Source organism: Primulina tabacum, chromosome 4 (assembly GCF_025594145.1).
Source record: "Primulina tabacum isolate GXHZ01 chromosome 4, ASM2559414v2, whole genome shotgun sequence".
Classification (NCBI taxonomy): Eukaryota; Viridiplantae; Streptophyta; class Magnoliopsida; order Lamiales; family Gesneriaceae; genus Primulina; species Primulina tabacum.
This window is the reverse complement of record NC_134553.1, coordinates 19,504,849-19,525,200: the sequence shown is the minus strand read 5'-3', so window position 1 is coordinate 19,525,200 and position 20,352 is coordinate 19,504,849. Positions and strand designations below refer to the sequence as shown.

The 20,352-nt window shown below is 37.3% G+C and overlaps 1 protein-coding gene across 1 annotated transcript; it reads left to right on the top strand.

The window, feature by feature from the left end:
- Positions 1-771: 771 nt before the first annotated feature.
- LOC142541581 (external alternative NAD(P)H-ubiquinone oxidoreductase B4, mitochondrial-like) lies at positions 772-4,351 on the top strand. Its single transcript, XM_075648083.1, is given in 11 exon segments — positions 772-928; positions 1,299-1,569; positions 2,005-2,211; positions 2,363-2,613; positions 2,698-2,888; positions 2,891-2,916; positions 3,018-3,122; positions 3,204-3,461; positions 3,564-3,685; positions 3,879-3,998; positions 4,081-4,351. Coding segments are annotated over 11 exon segments (1,728 nt in total). The 5' UTR covers positions 772-839; the 3' UTR covers positions 4,169-4,351.
- The last annotated feature ends 16,001 nt before the right edge of the window (positions 4,352-20,352 follow it).

The window sequence follows — 20,352 nt, the reverse complement described above, 5'->3', positions numbered from 1 at the left end:
AAAAATATTACCCGAATCCTCAAAAAATCATCTGTTTTGCTAAAAGTCGACTACCAGTTTAAAGTATGACTCGTCGAGAAAAAATACTATAAAATTCCTTATTTTCGAAAATCACCTATTAAATACATCATATATTAAATAATTAAAAATAATTATTTAATAAAGACATTTCCCTTAACTGCCCCCTGTTCTCTGTTCCTCAATCGACTCGAATCTTGCAAAACGCCCTAATTTATGTAATTATAATAAATCATGACATATAATCATACAATCATGTCATAACCATGAATTAAATGCATTTAAAATATTTAATTAAGTATTTTTAATAATGCCATAAATTTGCATATAGGATAGGTTGCGTTGTTTGAATTTCTATATCCTACATATCTATACATATACATGTATAAAAATATAATCTACTAACAAATATTAGTCAACTATTGAAAATTTCTTGCCATTCAAAAAATATTTTCATAATTTTTATTAGAATATAAAAAAAATTGCATTTTAAAAATATTGCGGTTTCCATCAAAACACCACAAAGAAACCGGTAACGGCGACCTTACAATTCGCGACCCTCTTGCGGTTCAGAATTCTCCCCGACAAAAGAGGAGATCCCTCCTCACAAACCGCCACATGTCGGCTGTTACTTGACCCCTACTCCACTGCCCTCGCGCCTCCATTTTTTTTTCTTGCAATAAAAACATCCTTTTTTTTACGTTATTGAATAAATATATTAATTTATTCACACATTAAATGTGTATATATGGTATGAAAATAACAAATATATATAGAAGAAGTAGGGTTGATGAGTTGATACCACAGGGAACATATTTACAATGAGTGGCTACGGTTTTTATCATAGGATCTCCAAGGCTTATTACAGCCACCCTCACCTCTCCAAGTTGCTTCTTGTTTTTACTGTCAGGTAATCTCGATTTCTTTCACGAGATTTATGTTTTTCATGCTGTTTTGAATTTCGAATAATCGATTTATGACATAGTTTTCTTTTTCGTTTTCCGGCAAATGTAAGAACATGTATGCAGATTAATCCAACATTAAATGTGTACATCTTTTTTTTATCTTTTTCGATGGAGAGTGTTTTGAGATTATATTGCCCACTTAAACCCAACGTCTCACTGAACGGAAGCCGGAACGAAACCTGTTGGTTATTTTTTGGTATTTATAGGTTAAAGAAGTTAAATTGATCGTTCTAGGTCCATTTGGAAGAGTAAAATTTATGTTTATTAAACTTAATATTTCTAAATAAAACCATAATATTATTTGAAATATTGCAGTGGTGGAGGAGGGGTGCTGACATACTCAGATAGCAGCCCATTTAGGACTAATACTGCATTTGGTGATGATATTAAGAGGAAGAAAGTGGTGGTTCTTGGCACAGGTTGGGCTGGCACTAGCTTTCTCAAGAGCTTAAAAGATTCTAACTATGATGTTCAGATCGTATCCCCTCGCAACTACTTCGCATTCACTCCTTTGCTACCAAGTGTTACCAATGGCACCGTTGAAGCACGAAGCATCGTTGAACCGATCCGTAACATCGTCCGAAAGGTGAGTATCCGATATCTACCTATTATGGCTTAGAAAATGTTCTTATGAATCAGGTTTTTGCCTTTCTTAAATGGGTGGATTCATAAAATGCTAAAAAGAAACCCATGAAGTAGGCTGTGCACAAGTTTATAGTAATATACATCTCGCTACTTGTTAGAAAATGAAAGTAAGTATAATATATTTTATAAAATTCGAATTTAAAGGTCAAACAATAGAAATTTAACCTACATATAGTTCGATCCAGTTGACAACATCGGTAATAACATGGGTTAGATTTGAGCCACAGATTAGAAGCTTTGGTTTTGGTTTGAAATCTAAGGCAATCATCTCGAAATCGGTTTTTTGCGTTTTTTGATTTATCATGCACACCAGTATCCATAATTATTTTAGCGTGGAATTACTTTCTAACCAAACTTTTTTGTCTACAAATGGCAGAAAAAGTTTGCTGTTCAGTTCAAGGAAGCTGAATGCTACAAAATTGATACACAAAACAAGAAAGTGTACTGCCGATCAAGCCTAGAAACCAACTTAGGGGGGAACGAAGAATTTGTAGTGGACTATGATTATCTTGTGATAGCTATGGGTGCTCGGGCTAATACATTTAACACTCCCGGTGTTGTGGAGCATGCTCACTTTCTCAAGGTAACTTACATTTCTTAGACCATATCTTAATTTTATATATATATATATATATATATATATATATTAAATTTGTAATATTAAAATATATCAAAGATTCGTCAATATGTTCAAATTGAGTAAAATGCTAGTGTATTTTCTTTTCTTTTTGTAGGAAATAGAAGATGCCCAGAGAATTCGTAGATCGGTGATCGATTGTTTTGAGAGGGCAAGCCTTCCGAGCGTAAGTGAAGAGGAAAGGAAAAAGATTCTGCATTTTGTTGTCGTAGGAGGGGGGCCGACAGGGGTCGAGTTTGCAGCGGAGCTTCACGATTTCGTGACCGAGGATTTGGCCAAACTATATCCAACACTTAAGGATCATGTCAAAATCACACTTCTTGAAGCTGGAGATCACATTTTGAACATGTTAGCATGATTACAATTTATGCCATTATATTGTATCACAAGGGAACGACCTTTCTTTTTAGTAACTTCATTGAATCTTTGTAGGTTTGACAAGAGAATAACAGCATTTGCTGATGATAAGTTCAAAAGGGATGGTATCGATGTGAAAACCGGTTCAATGGTTACTAAGGTAACCGAAACAGAAATATGTACTAAGGAGAGAGCATCTGGACAATCTGCGTCGATCCCATATGGGATGGTTGTATGGTCAACTGGGATAGGAACGAGGCCGGTATCATTGATTTCATGAAGCAAATTGGGCAGGTTTGGTACTTTTATGCTTTGCTAGTTGTATTATACCTACCATGCAATTGTTATAGACTTCGACCAAGCCTCACCGTGTATATACGTCTTGGGAGGGACAGACAAACAGACGAATCTTAGCGACTGACGAATGGCTGCGAGTGGAAGGGTGTGATAGCATCTACGCTCTAGGTGATTGTGCAACAATAAATCAACGTAAAGTCATGGTACGAGTTGTTTTCGTGATTCAAGATTCATTAATTTTGTGTGAAATTAATTAATATATAGTATGTTTGAGTTGTTATCAGGAAGATATTTCAGCCATTTTCAGCAAGGCAGACACGAATAACACAGGTAGTCTCAAAGTCGAAGATTTTAAGGAAGTAATAAATGACATCTGTGAAAGGTACCCCCAAGTGGGAATTTACCTCAAGAAGAAACAGCTCAAGAACTTTGTTCATCTACTTAAGAACTCGCATGGGGAAGCTGAATTGGACATCGAAAGGTTCAAGTCAGCACTTTCCGACGTAGACTCACAGATGAAAAATCTTCCTGCAACAGCACAGGTAAAAAGAAACATATACCAAATCAGATTATTGCGTCCGACTTCATCTCATTAGATGGAATTGAAGATGAAATTTCCGAAAAAAACTTTACCTTGTTTGTAGGTGGCCGCTCAACAAGGGTCCTATCTTGCTGACTGTTTCAATAGGATGACGTTGTGTGAGAAATATCCTGAAGGGCCATTGAGGTTCAGAGGAACCGGGAGACATCGCTTCCACCCATTCAGGTATGTAAAGTTTCGCTGTAATTACAGTGAAAAGGAACTGCAAAATACGTGGACACACTATCTACTGAGGAAGAACAAAAATAAATCAGAGCTATTTTTTCCTAACAATAATTTTACCATCCCAAATAAATGATAGTTGGTAGTTTCTTCAACAACTTTGATGTCTATTAATCATGGGTTGGCTCAATGAAAGGTACAAACATTTCGGGCAATTCGCTCCGTTGGGAGGAGAACAGACTGCAGCTCAGCTTCCAGGAGACTGGGTTTCAATAGGTCAGAGCACCCAATGGCTCTGGTACTCTGTGTATGCCAGGTAAAGATTTTCCTATCTCACATAGATTCAGTTCGTGTAGCATTCGCTTATTTCTGGTCACTTTTCCTTCATAATAATGCAGTAAGCTGGTGAGCTGGCGCACGAGAATTCTGGTGATCTCTGACTGGGCAAGGCGCTTTATATTTGGAAGAGACTCAAGTAGAATATGAAGCGATTCAGAAGGAAATGGTTACTACTGTCTCCTGCCTTCAACATTCTGTTATTGACAATTTGACCCGCAAAATTTTGTCACCACTGCTTGTCAAAGTTTAAAGTTTGTATTTTCTCACTATTGACCCAAAAATTGATAAGTTTCGTTAGAGAAGATTAATTATAGATAGAAATCTAAAAATAGCAAAACATGATTGAAGAATTTTGTGTATTTCACTATACAGTAATGGGTAATTACATGGGTTTAAATACACAAGAGTAGGAGAGATAAAAAAAGCTTAACAAATTAACCAATGAGAGAATAAATTCTGTTAGTTTGTTAGGCTCTTCTACATGCTTCTAGAGACACCCACACATGTGACCTCAAGCATGTGAGTAAAAGTGTGATGATGAACTCTTGTAGCTGGACGTATTACTTAACTTGCCCCCGCAAGCTCAACGAGGGATTAAGCACAACGCTGAGCTTGGATCTAAACTTGGTGAAATAGGCAGCAGATAATGGCTTTGTAAGGACATCTGCAAGCTGATCACAAGTTGGAACATGACGAACAAATAGAGCATTAGATAGAACCTTTTCACGAACAAATTACAAGTCGAGTTCAAAGTGTTTGGTCTTGGAATGCTGGACAGGATTGGCACTAAGAGCAATAGTGCTCAAGTTGTCACACCAGAGAGTTGGAGTATCATTGAGGGGAATATGTAGTTCTGTGAGAAGAGATCGAAGCCACAACAACTCAGCTGTAGCATGGGCCAAACTCCGATATTCAGCTTCCGTACTACTGCGGGAAACAACTTGTTGTTTCTTGGAGCTCCAAGCAATTGGAGAAGTTCCAAGAAACCAGCAGAAACCAGAGGTGGAGCGACGGTCATCCGGATCATTTCCCCAATCTGCATCACAAAAACCCCTGAGAGATAAGCGAGCACTGGCAGTAAGATGAATGCCATAATGCAGAGACCCACTGAGATATCGAAGAATTCTTTTGACAGCTTTCCAGTGTTGTTGGAGAGGATTTTGCATGAATAGACAAACCTTGTTGACACTGAAAGCAATATCCGGCCTAGTGATGGTTAGATATTGTAAAGCACCGACTGTACTTCGATAGAGTTTGACATCATCAAACGGATCACCTTCCTTGGCTGTTAGTTTAAGATTGGTAATCATGGGAGTTGGCAGAGACTTGGCATTGTGCATTTTTGTCTTGAGAAGAAGATCTTGAACATACTTCGTTTGACAAAGAAAAAGAGAGCTGTTTGGAGCTTGGTGACTTCAATGCCCAAGAAGTAGCATAAGTTGCAAAATTTTTGAGTGAGAACTGACTGTCCAGCTTGGTAATGAGAGAAACAATTGAATGAGGATCACTATCTGTGACAATAATATCATCCACATAGACAAGAACATAGATAATGGAGACAGAACAGTAATAGACAAATAATGAGGGGTCGGCTTTGGACGCAGAGAATCCCATCTGTTGTAAAGCTGATTTTAGTTTGTCAAACCAAGCACGTGGTGCTTGCTTAAGACCATAAATTGCCTTATGCAATCGGCAGACCAAGGTAGTATCACCCTTCTTTTGTTCAAACCCCGGAGGTTGTTGCATATAAATTGTCTCAGAAAGAGAGCCATTAAGAAATGCGTTGTTAACATCTAGCTGTTGAATGGACCATTGCTTGGTCAAGGCAATGGTGAGAACAAGACGAATAGTAGTGGGTTTAACAACCGGACTAAACGTTTCAGAGAAGTCAAGTTATGAATTATTTGTTGTTCATATTACCTCCAGATCTGAATTTTGTCTGCTGCCGATGCTAGTGCGCTTCTTCTTTCTCATGAAGGACGTATTGATTCCTATAATATCACTATGGACAATCTGATCCCTCCTGCCGCTGCTCATGCCATTGTTTTTTCTCAATCCAAAGGTCGTGAGAATACTTATAATCACACTTCTTCTCGTGGCCGTGGCGGCTACTTCAGAGGAGGTGGTAGGAAGAATTGGAACCAGGCCAATGCTCGTCCGAAATGTCAAATTTGTGGATATTCCAATCATATTGCAGAAAAATGTTTCTATCGCTTTGATAAAGATTTTGTCCCGCAGCACAGAACCTCTGGATCTTCTCACACACGAGACACTAATTACTCTCCTACGGCTGCGATGGCTATGAAACAACAGGAGGTGCTCAATGATGATTGGTGGTTCCCTGACTCAGGAGCTTCTCACCATGTCACAAATGACCTTGCCAATCTCACAATTGGTTCTGAACATACTGGAGGAGGTAAAGTCATAATTGGTAATGGATCAGGTTTATCTATTTCACATATTAGAGCTTCATTTTTTGACTCTCACACGAACCTTGGCACACATACTTTTCACCTACATAACATGCTTCGAGTTCCTGGTATCACTAAAAATCTTATCAGTGTAAGTCATTTTGCTCTTGATAATAATGTCATTTTTGAGTTTTATCCTCGTGTTTGTGTTGTGAAAGATCTGGCAACACGAACTCTGCTCCTCCAAGGAACTCTGCATAATGGCCTATACAGATTTCATCTTAGCAAATCCAATCGAGTAGTTCCTCCAGAAGCCTGTCTCAACTTCTCCTCTGATTCTCCAGCCAACATCCTTCATAATCAAGTGCCCCAGCCACAGCCTACTCCTAAAGAGGATTCATCCTCCTTGCGGCGATGGCATTATAGATTAGGACACTCATCTTTCCCTACTGTTAAGCAAGTTTTATCTAGTTGTAATACCCCTTTTTTCAATGATAATGACACTCTTTGTGCGGCATGTGAATTGGGCAAAAATCATAGATTACCTTTTTCAACATCTCGCACCGTTTATTCCGCACCTCTTCAATTAATTGTCTCTGATGTTTGGGGCGCTGCCCCTAATATTTCTACAAATGGTTATTGATATTATGTTAGCTTTGTCGATGCCTATAGTCGCTTTACTTGGATATTCTTTATCAAACAAAAATCAGAGGTCTTTCGAGTGTTTCAAAACTTCAAAACAAATGTTGAGCTTCAGTGCAATAATAAAAGTAAAGCACTTCAAACAGATTGGGGAAGTGAGTTTCGTTCCTTGAGTCCCTTGCTACAAAAATGGGGTATTGCCCATCGAGTTTCCTGTCCACACACTTCTCAACAAAATGGGATTGTGGAAAGAAAACATCGTCATATTGTTGATATGGGTCTATCTCTTCTTGCTCATGCACATATACCACTTGAATATTGGGATGATGCCTTTTCCACTTTGGTTTTTCTTATTAATCATCTGCCTACCACAGCTAATCATGGTCATGTCCCTCTTACTCGGCTGTTCAATATCTGTCCAAATTACAATTTCCTTCGAGTTTTTGGTTGCCTATGTTTTCCATATCTTCGAGTTTATAATTCTCACAAGTTTGCCTTTCGTTCTAAACCATGTACTTTTATTGGTTATAGCAGCAAACACAAAGGCTATAAATGCCTCAGTACTGATAGGAAAATTTATGTTACTCGACATGTTAAGTTTGATGAAGCTGTCTTTTCTTTTTCTCACAAGCCACCCTCACTGTCCACCACTTCCCCCAACTGTTCCTCTACTCTTCTTATTTTGTCCACCCCATCTTCCAATATTCCTTCACCTCTTTTTTCTCCACATACACCCAATCCGCCTAATGACCCATGTGATCCACCTGGACCAGTTCCCATATCTTCTGATCCTTCTCTGTCCATTGACAGGTGTTTTGTTCCTGTTTCACATAATCTTAGGTCCTCTGATCCATTACCAGCTAGTACTCATCCTATGGTTACTCGATCCAAAGCTGGGATTTTCAAACCAAAAGTTCTTACGGTACATCAACCCACTACCAGTGAACCTGTCCATCTTTGTGATGCTTTATCTAATACAGCATGGTACAATGCTATGCGAGAGGAGTATTCTGCCCTCTTGCGTAATCACACATGGTCCTTGGTTTCACCTCCAGCTAATGCATCTATTATTGGTTGCAAATTGGTCTTTAAACTCAAGACAAACTCTGATGGTTCCATTGCTCGCCATAAGGCTCGACTCGTTGCTAAGGGTTATTCCCAAGTTGCTGGTTTTGACTTCTCTGAAACGTTTAGTCCGGTTGTTAAACCCACTACTATTCGTCTTGTTCTCACCATTGCCTTGACCAAGCAATGGTCCATTCAACAGCTAGATGTTAACAACGCATTTCTTAATGGCTCTCTTTCTGAGACAATTTATATGCAACAACCTCCGGGGTTTGAACAAAAGAAGGGTGATACTACCTTGGTCTGCCGATTGCATAAGGCAATTTATGGTCTTAAGCAAGCACCACGTGCTTGGTTTGACAAACTAAAATCAGCTTTACAACAGATGGGATTCTCTGCGTCCAAAGCCGACCCCTCATTATTTGTCTATTACTGTTCTGTCTCCATTATCTATGTTCTTGTCTATGTGGATGATATTATTGTCACAGATAGTGATCCTCATTCAATTGCTTCTCTCATTACCAAGCTGGACAGTCAGTTCTCATTCAAAAATTTTGCAACTTATCCTACTTCTTGGGCATTGAAGTCACCAAGCTCCAAACAGCTCTCTTTTTCTTTGTCAAACGAAGTATGTTCAAGATCTTCTTCTCAAGACAAAAATGCACAATGCCAAGTCTCTGCCAACTCCCATGATTACCAATCTTAAACTTACAGCCAAGGAAGGTGATCCGTTTGATGATGTCAAACTCTATCGAAGTACAGTCGGTGCTTTACAATATCTAACCATCACTAGGCCGGATATTGCTTTCAGTGTCAACAAGGTTTGTCTATTCATGCAAAATCCTCTCCAACAACACTGGAAAGCTGTCAAAAGAATTCTTCGATATCTCAGTGGGTCTCTGCATTATGGCATTCATCTTACTGCCAGTGCTCGCTTATCTCTCAGGGGTTTTTGTGATGCAGATTGGGGAAATGATCCGGATGACCGTCGCTCCACCTCTGGTTTCTGCTGGTTTCTTGGAACTTCTCCAATTGCTTGGAGCTCCAAGAAACAACAAGTTGTTTCCCGCAGTAGTACGGAAGCTGAATATCGGAGTTTGGCCCATGCTACAGCTGAGTTGTTGTGGCTTCGATCTCTTCTCACAGAACTACATGTGTTGCACACTTATTCAAAAACTTGTAAATGAAAGTATGGATTTTCAGAATCTAAGCCATGAAATTTGGGTAAAAGTTTGATAATACCAGGCTTAAAATTGAAATGAGATGCACCCAGGGGAAAAACTAGACATGAAGGTTCACTAGTGCGTGTATGATTCATTTGATCTCAAATTGTTCTTCGTCTATCATGATGATGTTGAGACTGAATTTCATCTTCATTTTCTTGGATTGGTTCTTCCGCCATTTTTTCTGAAAATAAAAGGTTATTTCGATTGAGTCGACCATTAAATGATGTAACCAAATGCAAAAAAAAAATTATGAAGAAAAACACAGAAAATCAATAAAAATTCAAAGAAAAAAAAGAAACTATAAACAAAATTAAATATGCTTGAAATTAAATTATAATTCCCTGGCAAAGGCGCCAAAAACTTGAAGCGACTTTGAATGTTGCACTCCCAATAGTAGATTGTTCACAAGTAATATAATTCGGTGAGTCCGAATATCGTATCCACAAGGAAGCTAAGTTAATTACAAGTCCACTTCAATGTCATTTTGTTTTGTTTTGTTTTTTTTCCTTTTAATTGTTTGAATCTTTAATTGATAATTTTTAATTGTTCAATTTAATTTAAGTAGTTGAGATTAGAGAATCCACTCTTTGGTATTTTAATAAATTTAACATTAATAAACATTATTGAAATCTACTTAATAAAATGGTTCCAATATATTAAATAATCATATTTATATTATGTTATATATTTGTATCTCACAAGTATATAATAAATACCAAAATTTATAAATGATGACAAGTATTTATTGTGCTATATATATTTTTGTAAACACTAAATCAAAGTTCCCATTTTAAATGGTTAATAAAACCAAACAAACATTTAAATGGTACAAAGAAATTAATATTATGATATATTCATATATAATAAATCAAAACATCCATTTTAAATGGTTGGTAATACAAAACTAACATTTAAATAGTTCCAAGAATTTTAGTTTAACATATAGCAACAAAAAATCAAAACTTCCACTTATAAGTAGTGTATAATAATGCTTAAAGAAATAAATATAACATAAACAAAAAATAATGATTAAATAATATAAACGTAGATTATTACCTTTTAATAACCTTATTATCATACCAAGAGTTTCACATTTTCATCTCAACTTTGGAAGTTAGCTACTCATTATTCATAGTGTAAAACTTTGAATATGAAATTAACATGCTAAATATATTTAAATGAATAAAGAAAGGAAAACAAAGAGAGAAATATTATAAACTCAAGGGTTTGTGTTGGAAACAGAATTTCGGATGTTTGACAAACTGAGCTTTTAACTGATTTAAAAGACTGATAGAAACTGATCTAATATATGCGACTATTGGAAGGAAACTAAACCAACAACTGAACTGAACTAGGCAGACAACTGACTGATCAGTTGGAAATGATCAGTTACTACAAACAGTTGTGAGTTTTCGACTACAATCAATCAGCTGGTCCCTCAGCTGTACACGTCATCAGTCAAGACATTCAACTAACAAAAGCTTACTACAACAAGTAGTGGGATCGCAGCATCTCAGAAAAGATGTAGTGTACGACTGTCAGAAGAATGTTGACGTGGCAAGCAACAGATAGAAAGGTTCAAATTGTATTTAATATTACCGTTGGAGAGAAGCCTATAAATAGCAGAGAAGAGCAGCTGAAGAACTACTCTTGAAATTTTGAATCTTTGAAAAATTATCTATTTCAAGTTAGTTACTCTGCTGAAATCCTTATAGACATCAAAGCTCACACTTATTGCATACAGTCATAGCTTTCAGGCTATACTTCGAGCTTTCAAACACAAGCTGTATTACTAGATCTTGAAGAGATCAGTTGTGTTAGATTATTTAAGTTCTTTTGTGTACTGTAAACAAGTTTGTTACTAAGAGTTTCAGTTTGGCATTGTTAAGTCCAAAACTGAAGTGGGTCTGTACAACTGATTTTATCGATCAAAGTCTTTTAGTGTATATCATATCTTTGAGATAGAAGGGGTGACGTAGGAGTATTTGAAATATCGGAACATCCATAAAATCTCGTGTACTTGTATTTCAGTTTATATTCTATCTATCAGTCATTTTGTTTCCGCACACTATTTGTTAACTGATTAATATTGACTTACAAGATTCTCGAGTATCATTTTATCACTAAACAAATTCATCAGTCGAAAAGGTTTTGAAAATCGAAAGTGTTTATTCAACCCCCCCTTCTAAACATTTTTCCACCTTTAATCGATCCTATCAAGTTGTATCAGAGCAGTTGAATCTTGTTCATGAATATTTCTACATACAAACTGATCAATATGTCTTCATTCAACAAAATTTCAATGTTCTTCAGAGAAGATTTTGATAATTCGAAAATCAGAATGCAGGCTCATTTAGATACACAAGACGATGACATGTGGTACGTTATCACAGGCGAACCCGTGAAGATATTGAAGGAAAACACAGTTGTTGCCATAACTGACGGGGCACCACATCGGATTGAAAAACCTCGAGGTCAGTGGAAAACTGAAGACAAGAGAAAAGCCAACTTGGACAACGTGGCTAAAGACATCTTATACAAAACGCTGGATAAAGTCACTTCAGCAAGATAAAAATGTGCAAAACTGCTAAGAAAATTTGGGAGAAGCTGATTTAGCTCTGTGAAGGCAATGAGCAAACCAAAGAGAAAAAGCTATCTGTTGCTGTTCAAAAGTTTGACAATATCAAGATGAAGAGTGGAGAATCCATGCATGAGTATGACGAGAGAATCAGGATCATAGTAAACGAACTGAATGCACTCGGAAAAGTGTATTAAAATAAAGAGGTAGCACTGAAAGTTGTCAGAGGTCCTCCCAAGGAATGAGACCTTAAGACCATGGCAATGTGAGAATCGAAGGAACTGAACAAGGTCAAACTTCATGATTTATATGCTGAATTAAAAGCCTACGAGTTTGAGTTGCAAACCAGAGAAGGGGAACCTTCCACATCAGCTGCTACAACTGCCTTACCTGCTGTTAAACTGGAACCAACTGGTTCAGTTGACAAATCTGCTTATCAGTTAAGTAATGACTCTATGTCATTATTCTTCAAAAAGTTTGGAAGATTCATGAGAAGAAATCAAGGAAATTTCCAAAGACAATATCAGAAAAATCACTCCAAAGAAGAATCTAATGCTTGCTAAAACTATGGCAAAACTGGTCATTTCATTGCTGACTGTTCTAAGCCTAAGAAGGACAGTCGAGGCTAGGGACTGAATTCATCAATCAAAATATTTCACAATTTTTAGAAAATACTGGAATCAAGCATAAGCTCTCAGCAGCAAGAACTTCTCAATAAAATGGTGTAGCTGAGAGAAAAAATCGGACACTTAAAGAAACTGTTAGAACAATGCTTGCTGATTCTGTTATTTTTCAAAGGTTTTGGGCAGAAGCAGTAAACACTGCATGTTAAACTCAGAACAGATTAATGATTAATAAGAATCATTTGAAAACACCATATGAGATCTGGCATGTACACAAAATTGTGGTTTCTTATTTCAAAATATTCGGCTGCAGATGTTTTATTCTTGATAATGGGAAAAATCATTTAAAAGCTTTTGATGCTAAATCTGCAGAGGGAATATTTCTGGGATATTCTTCATTTAGTGAAGCTTATAGAGTTTTTTTAACAAAAGCACTTTGAATGTAGAAGAATCTATTCATGTTGTTTTTAATGAATCATTACTAACTGATAAGCCAACTGATCCAGTTGAGCTAGTTGATCGCTTTACATATAGTAGTTTGGAGGATGATAATGAATAATAGAATCATATTAATCGAAATATCCTTCAAAAACCAGAACCTGTAGTGCTAGATCAATCAGTTGAACAAGAAATTGTTCTTGATAATCAGTTGGTGGAGCAAAATGATAACAATCAGTTACCAACTGATACAGCAGCAACTGAAACTGAAGAAAATATTCAGTTGCAAACTGAAGCAGTTTCTGAGATGGATGCGACAAATACTGAATAAATGGAAGAAATCACATCCACCAAAATTAGTGATAGGTAATCCATCTTATCCAGTAAGAACTCAGAATCAAATTTTTTATTTATTTGTTCATTCTGCTTTAATTTCCCAACTGGAACCTAAGAAAACAGATGAAGCTCTTGCTGATCCTAAATGGATAAATGCAATGCAAGAAGAGCTAAATCAGTTTACCCATAACAATGTTTGGAACTTAGTTCCAAGACCAGTTTCTAAAACTATTATAGATACAAAGTGGGTATACAGAAACAAACTGAACGAAGATGGTTCAGTTGTGTGCAACAAAGAGAGACTTGTAGCATAAGGATATAGGCAAGAAGAAGGAATAAATTGCGATGAAACTTATGCACCAGTTGCAAGACTGGAAGCAATCAGAATGTTCCTTACTTATGCATATTTCAAGAACTTTAAAATCTACTAGATGGACGTGCAGAATTCATTTTTGAATAGTCAGTTGCAGGAAGAAGTGTATATTGAACAACAACCAGGTTTTGTTAATCACTCTCTTCCTGATCATGTCTATCATTTCAACAAAGCTTTATATGGTCTTAAACAAGCTCCAAGAGCTTGGTATGAAACTCCTTCAAAATTCCTAGCTGATCATGATTTTACTGTTGGATCAGTTGATAAGACTGTTCAAATTCACGAAGAATGATCATATTTTTCTTGTGCAAATTTATGTTAATGATATTATTTTTGGGTCAATTAACCCAAAATTATGTGAGAAATTTGCCAAGCTAATGCAGAAATAATTCGAGATGAGTATGATGGGTGAACTGAAATTTTTCCTCGGTCTGCAAGTGAAGCAACTGGATACAGGTATTTTTATAAGTCAGACCAAATATACAAAGGAATTGCTTAAGAAATTTGGCATGGAAACATGCTCAGCTGCAAGTACTCCCATGAGCTCATCAATCAAACTAGACTATGATCAAGGGGGAATATCAGTTGAGACGAAACTTTGCAGAGGTTTAATAGGTTCATTATTGTACCTAACTACTAGTCGTCCTGATATTGTATTTGCTGTTTGCATGTGTGCTAGATTTCAGGCAGATCCTAAGCAATCACATTTTTCATCTGCCAAACGTATTTTAAAATATCTTGAAGGCACACAAAATGTGGGATTATGGTATGCTAAGGATTTTTCCTTGAATTTATTTGGATATTCAGATGCAGGATGTAAGCTAGATCGAAAAGCACCAGTAGATCATGTCAGTTTTTAGGAGACAGACTGATCTCATGGTTCAGCAAGAAGCAAACATCCATAGCAACTTCCACAACTGAAGCAGAATATCTTGCTGCTGGAAGCTGCTGTGCACAACTGATCTAGATTCAGCAACAGCCGAAGGACTATGGAATCATTGCAAAAGAATCACCAATATTTTGTGATAATACAAGCACGATTGCAATTACATACAATCCAGTTCTTCACTCCAAGACCAAGCATATTGATGTCAGGCATCACTTCATCAGAGATCATGCTCTGAAGAAAGCAATAAGGCTGGATTATATATCAACTGAACAACAAGCAGCTCACATCTTCACCAAACAATTACAAGAGACTGAGTTTTCTCATTTTGCAATATTCTTGGTTTAATTGATTTATCTTAAATATATCAATCTTTAATAATGATATGTCGGTTGTTATTCTTATTCAGTTAGTAAAATATAAGTTGATAACTGTTCAGTTAGTCATTGTCAGTTAGTTAATTATTTGTCAACTGGTATTAGTCCATATGCAGATAAGGAAAGAACATTGAATCGAAACAACAAGTTTATTAATAAAATCTAAACCAGGTTACACGATTCATCTCATGTTCAGAGGCATCTTTCCAAAGGGACAACCAATTAGTCAATTCATGACTATTAATTCTCATGAAGCCTTCTGAAGAAGAAATACTCTCCATCACATTCCAATCATTCATAAGCATCAGATGAATAAGAACATCATCAATGACAAGCTCTGAAGTATGGTTGAATTCAGCATGCCTCTTATACTTTCTTGCAGTTGCTCTCTGCTTGGCAGTAGCAACTAATCCATCACGTTGAATCGTTTGGAGCTCGTGTACCTTGGTCCAAGTGGACATCACCTTTGTAAAGACGAATTTTTCAAGCGACTTCTTTAGTTTCTCCAAACAACGAGGTGTCAATGCAGGATGAGGGACGTTGGAACTACTTGAACTATCCATCAATGCATAATTATTATTATCAAATGACAATGGTCTTATTTACAGATACCTCTTAAAGAGACATGAAGAAGACGAATAGGCATCAGTTACCAGAATGGACTTAACTGATCCGGAATAAGTTTCCTCTATTCTTTCTTTTATTTATATGCATTTATTGAGGGAGAATATCGAATATAAATGGTTAACTGAGAAGACAATAATCATTTGGTTTTAAATGAAATGATTCAGCTTATAACTGATCACTTAGTTGCTGACCTAACTGATCTTCTCCAGTAAGTTAACTAATAAATCGATAAATATTCCATAATAAGTTATGTGACTGATAATTACGCATTTAATGCAAGTCTTTCAATGAATAGTGTTTTAAAATTTTGCCCCACGTAGCCCATTTAAATTCTACACTCGTTTTTATCACACGTACACATGATTTTTTATTCAATTTATCTTGGACTGACACGTGTCCAAAATTTTGAACAGTCACATGCAAACGTACTTATCCCCGCCTCATTTCAATTTTTCTTTCTTTAGGTGCATTTCAATCTCCAGAGCAAATCAATACACTGAGCTTTCTTTCTCATAGATAATCAATCTTTCAGAAATGGCAAACCAATTTCTAGCATATATGTTGAACGCTATGGCTATTGAATTTGATTCAGCCCTGTCTTTTTAGGATGAGGCTATCAGAAGTGTGTTTATCAAAATAGAAGTTGCTGAACTGAAGACCTTTTTGGGACTTTCTTCCCAAGAAATATATCCTAAAGAGATACAAGATCTCTACGCCAACGGTTTTATCTCTGCTGACGGCAATATCACTTCCACCGTCAACAACCAGTTGTTGATGATCGACGGAGACTTCTTCAGCAACCTCTTTCAGCTGCCAACTGATGAGCTAGCAAATAATTCTGAGGTAAAATCCTCTGATGTTGAGTTGATGCAAACTCTCCTGTCTGCCGATGGTCGGAAAATCAAAGTCTCCGATCCCAAGAAGGAACTCAAGCTAGAAATACAGTTATTGGCTGATATAGTGGCCAAAGGGCTTCTAGCTAAAGCAGGATCTTTTGCTGTCGTCACGTTGGAGAAATTTCAAGCCATGACGGCCATCATGACTGGAAAAAGACTAAACTGGAAAGGTATCATCTTCAATCTTCTGAAGAACATGTTTCGGTCTTCAAAACAGTCGAAGAGATTTGCTGTGCAGGTTAGCTATCTGCTGAAGAGCAAGGGCTTAGTGGGTGACTCATCTGAGAGCACATCAAAATTTTAAAATATTCAATGCCAAAAGTGTTCAGCTGCGTAAACTCAAGCTGGACATCTTTCCTGAGCAGTTTGTCAAGGTGAAAAAGGAGATTGGGACTAGGGGGCTCCCAAATCAGTTAAGAAAGCCAGAATGGCACTTCAAAAAAACGCAATCAAACATAAACTGATTGTCGGTGAAACTGATTCTGAAAAGACTCCTTCTCCCAAGATCTGCAAGAAGACAAAACCTTTAATCACTGTGGGAACCATTCCAACTGAGAGGCTGATCCAATCGAGAGCTGAACAGCCAATCAAGGCTACTCCACTGAGAGCGATACCAGTTGGAACCTCAACTGATGATCACTTACCTCCATCTACTGCTCCTCTCAAGACAACTTTCACTGAATCTGGTGAAAAGAAGAAATCTGTTGGAGTTAAAGCTTCACTCGTCACTATCTCTGGCTCAATTTCTTTGCCATTTGCCAGATCGAAAGCGATGGTGATCGGAGAACAAATTGATACAACTAGGTCAGGACTAAGCTTTCCTCATGTTCTGACTGACTCAAAGGGCAAAGAGAAAATGACAGAAGAGCCCAGACCAACAAACACCATTCAAACCCATATTGACCTCATCTGGAAAGAGGTCAATGAATTTTTTGAGGCTAAGCTGAAAAGATGATGAATGGGTAAAGTTTAGAACTGTCGTGTTTTCCAGGCAACTGCAAAAGAAATCAGTTTTGAAGAATTTTATTGCCCTGGAAACCATTTATCTAAAATTGGTCAAAGCAGCTTCAGTGGCTCAAGCGTTGCAGAGGAAGAAATATTTCTTTGATCAAATACGGGCAAAGAAGCTAAAACAAATAATTCTTCAGCTATGCCAAAACTTTGATCCCACCAGTCCAACTGCCTTTAATGACAAAGCAGTTTATGACCAGTTGGACACAGATCTTTTATCTCTACAGATGGAAATCAAGCATTGGGAACTAGATCAAGAACTGATCATTCGAATTCCCAAGATCGTTAATCAGACGAGGAAGCTGAACAATCAGTTCAACTGGAAAAGCCATCCGAGGAACCAGTTGCTGAAACTGCTGAGCAAGTAACTGCTCCTTATTCAAAGGATGCACAACCGTCAACTGATGCTCCTCATTCCTCAACTACAGGATCTCAACTTTACACTGATGCTGAATTATCATTTGCTAACATTGATGAAGTTATTAAATCAGTTACCGTTGATATTCAACAGACTACTACAGAAGCAGTTGAAGACTTTTTCGCAACTGACGAGCCAGCTCCGCAAGCTACGTTTCAACCAACTGAAGAACCAGTTAAATTGACTGCCACAATTGCACAGGCAGTTTCTACAAGAACTGAAGAAGCCGTGCAGTCATCCGCCAAGACTGAATAAACATTAGAGGTGCCAGCTGTACAACCTACCATAGTTTTAGTTGTTCAACAAACTGAAGAATCAGCTGAGCAACCAGCTCAAGAAACAACTATTATTTCAGCTGATCAACCACATGAAGAACCTTCAGACTATACTGGTGTTCCGACTTCTTCTTCTCCACACCCTCAACAGTAAGCTATACCAGAGGATACCTCAGAAGTGGTCAATCCTGTAACTGAAACAACTGACCGAGCCCTGGTGATCTTCAATCAAGAAAACAGGGAGCAGGAACCAAAAACTTCTGGAGCCATGTCTCCTTGCATATCAATAGAAACTGAATCTTTGTTTGAAGAAATTCAAGCTATCCAGACCAATCTCGTCGGTGTAATGACTTCCATTTCTGATATCAAGTCAACCTAATTTTCGCACACTATGAGGTTCGACTCAATAAGAAAAAATACCATGGGAAGACTGCAGCAAATCCAAAAGGACGTAACTTCAATATTTTTCGAAATGGAAGAACTTCAAAAAGACATAGTGTAAACTGAAGCTCATTTCCAAACTCAAGCCTTGGTTACAAGACGTCTTGATTTTCTGTAAAGCACTATCTCCAAGAGAATGGATTTACTGCAAGATATCCTGATGAATGTAGTTTATAACCTCTCCTCAGATGTGAGGATCTTATTCAAAAAGGTTAATGAGTTATACAAAGAGGGAGAAGAACAAGAAGAAGGAAAAGATCAGCCAGAGAAATCTTCAAAGTTGATCAAGAAGAAATAGAAGACTATTTTTTTTTTGCAGATTTTGTTGAAGATTATTCAGTTAGAAAATTATTTATTCTTTTATTCTTTGTAAGAATCTGTACATTGAAATAATTATTTTATCTACAATGAGTTCAGTTGATCAGTTTCAGTTCTTACTTTCTAAGTTTTGTCAAACACCTAAAAGGGGGACATTGTTGGAAACTGAATTTCGGATGTTTGACAAACTGAGCATCTAACTGATTTAAAATAATGATAGAAACTGATTCAGTATACGATAATACCATGCACAAGGCCCTCGTGTGTACGTTGTCTGGGGCTAGTATGTTCAAGTCTTCCTTCCTTCTCATAGTGCTAGGATGAAGAAAGGAAGAGCTAATCTTTCGTCGTTACGATCTTGCTTTCTCTTAAGAAATGACCGCTTTCGCCCCTTTTCGGTAATTCCGCATCTGAGAATAAAAGAAAATTCTTCTTCGGTTTCGGCTGGAAACCTGCATTCATTTATTCAACTTAATATGGGGGAAGTACTACACAGTAGTGTTGGCTTGGTCTCACTCCCTTCCCGCACTATTCCTCCCCACTCAAAAGATTGATGGAGCATTTCGATCACTAAATGTCCGGGGCGATTTGAAGCTAGTTGACTTGTAGTGCCTTCGATCGATAAAGCTTCTGGTCAAAATTACAAAACGATGCTTCCTTTATTCCTCTAGTGTGGTTTCTTCTTATTTAGTAATAGAAGGATAAAGCGCTGTAATACTGAGTCGTATGGGAAAGCTTCAGTATACTATATTAGTTGGTTGGTTCAAAAACGTTATTGTGTTGGTTTACGCCTTGGTGATCTAATTGCTTCTACTTAACTCAGAAGTAAGGTTGCTAGCTCGTCCGGTTCATTTGCTGTCCCTGCCCGCTCGCACTCTCTTCTCCTGCTGTTATCCTCCGTCCAGTTTTGGATCGAAGAAAGAACATATTTTAGCAAGTTTGAAAAGCCTTAAGATAGCCCAACTATATGCAACTATCGGAAGGCAACTGAACCAGCAACTGAACTGAACTACGCAGACAACTGACTGATCAGTTGCTACAAACAGTTGTTAGTTTATCGACTACAAGCAATCAGCTGATCCCTTAGCTGTACACGTCATCAGTTAAGACATTCAACCGACAAAAGCTGACTGCAACAAGTAGTGGGATCGCAGCATCTCAGAAAAGCTGCAGTGTACGACTGTTAGAAGAATGTTGACGTGACAAGCAACTGACAGAAATGTTCAAATTGTATTTAATATTACCGTTAGAGGGAAGCCTATAAATAGCAGAGAAGAGTAGTTGAAGAACAACTCTTGAACTTTTGAATCTTTGAACAACTATCGATTCACGAATTAGTTACTCTGCTGAAATCCTTATAGACATCAAAGCTCACGCTTATTGCATACAT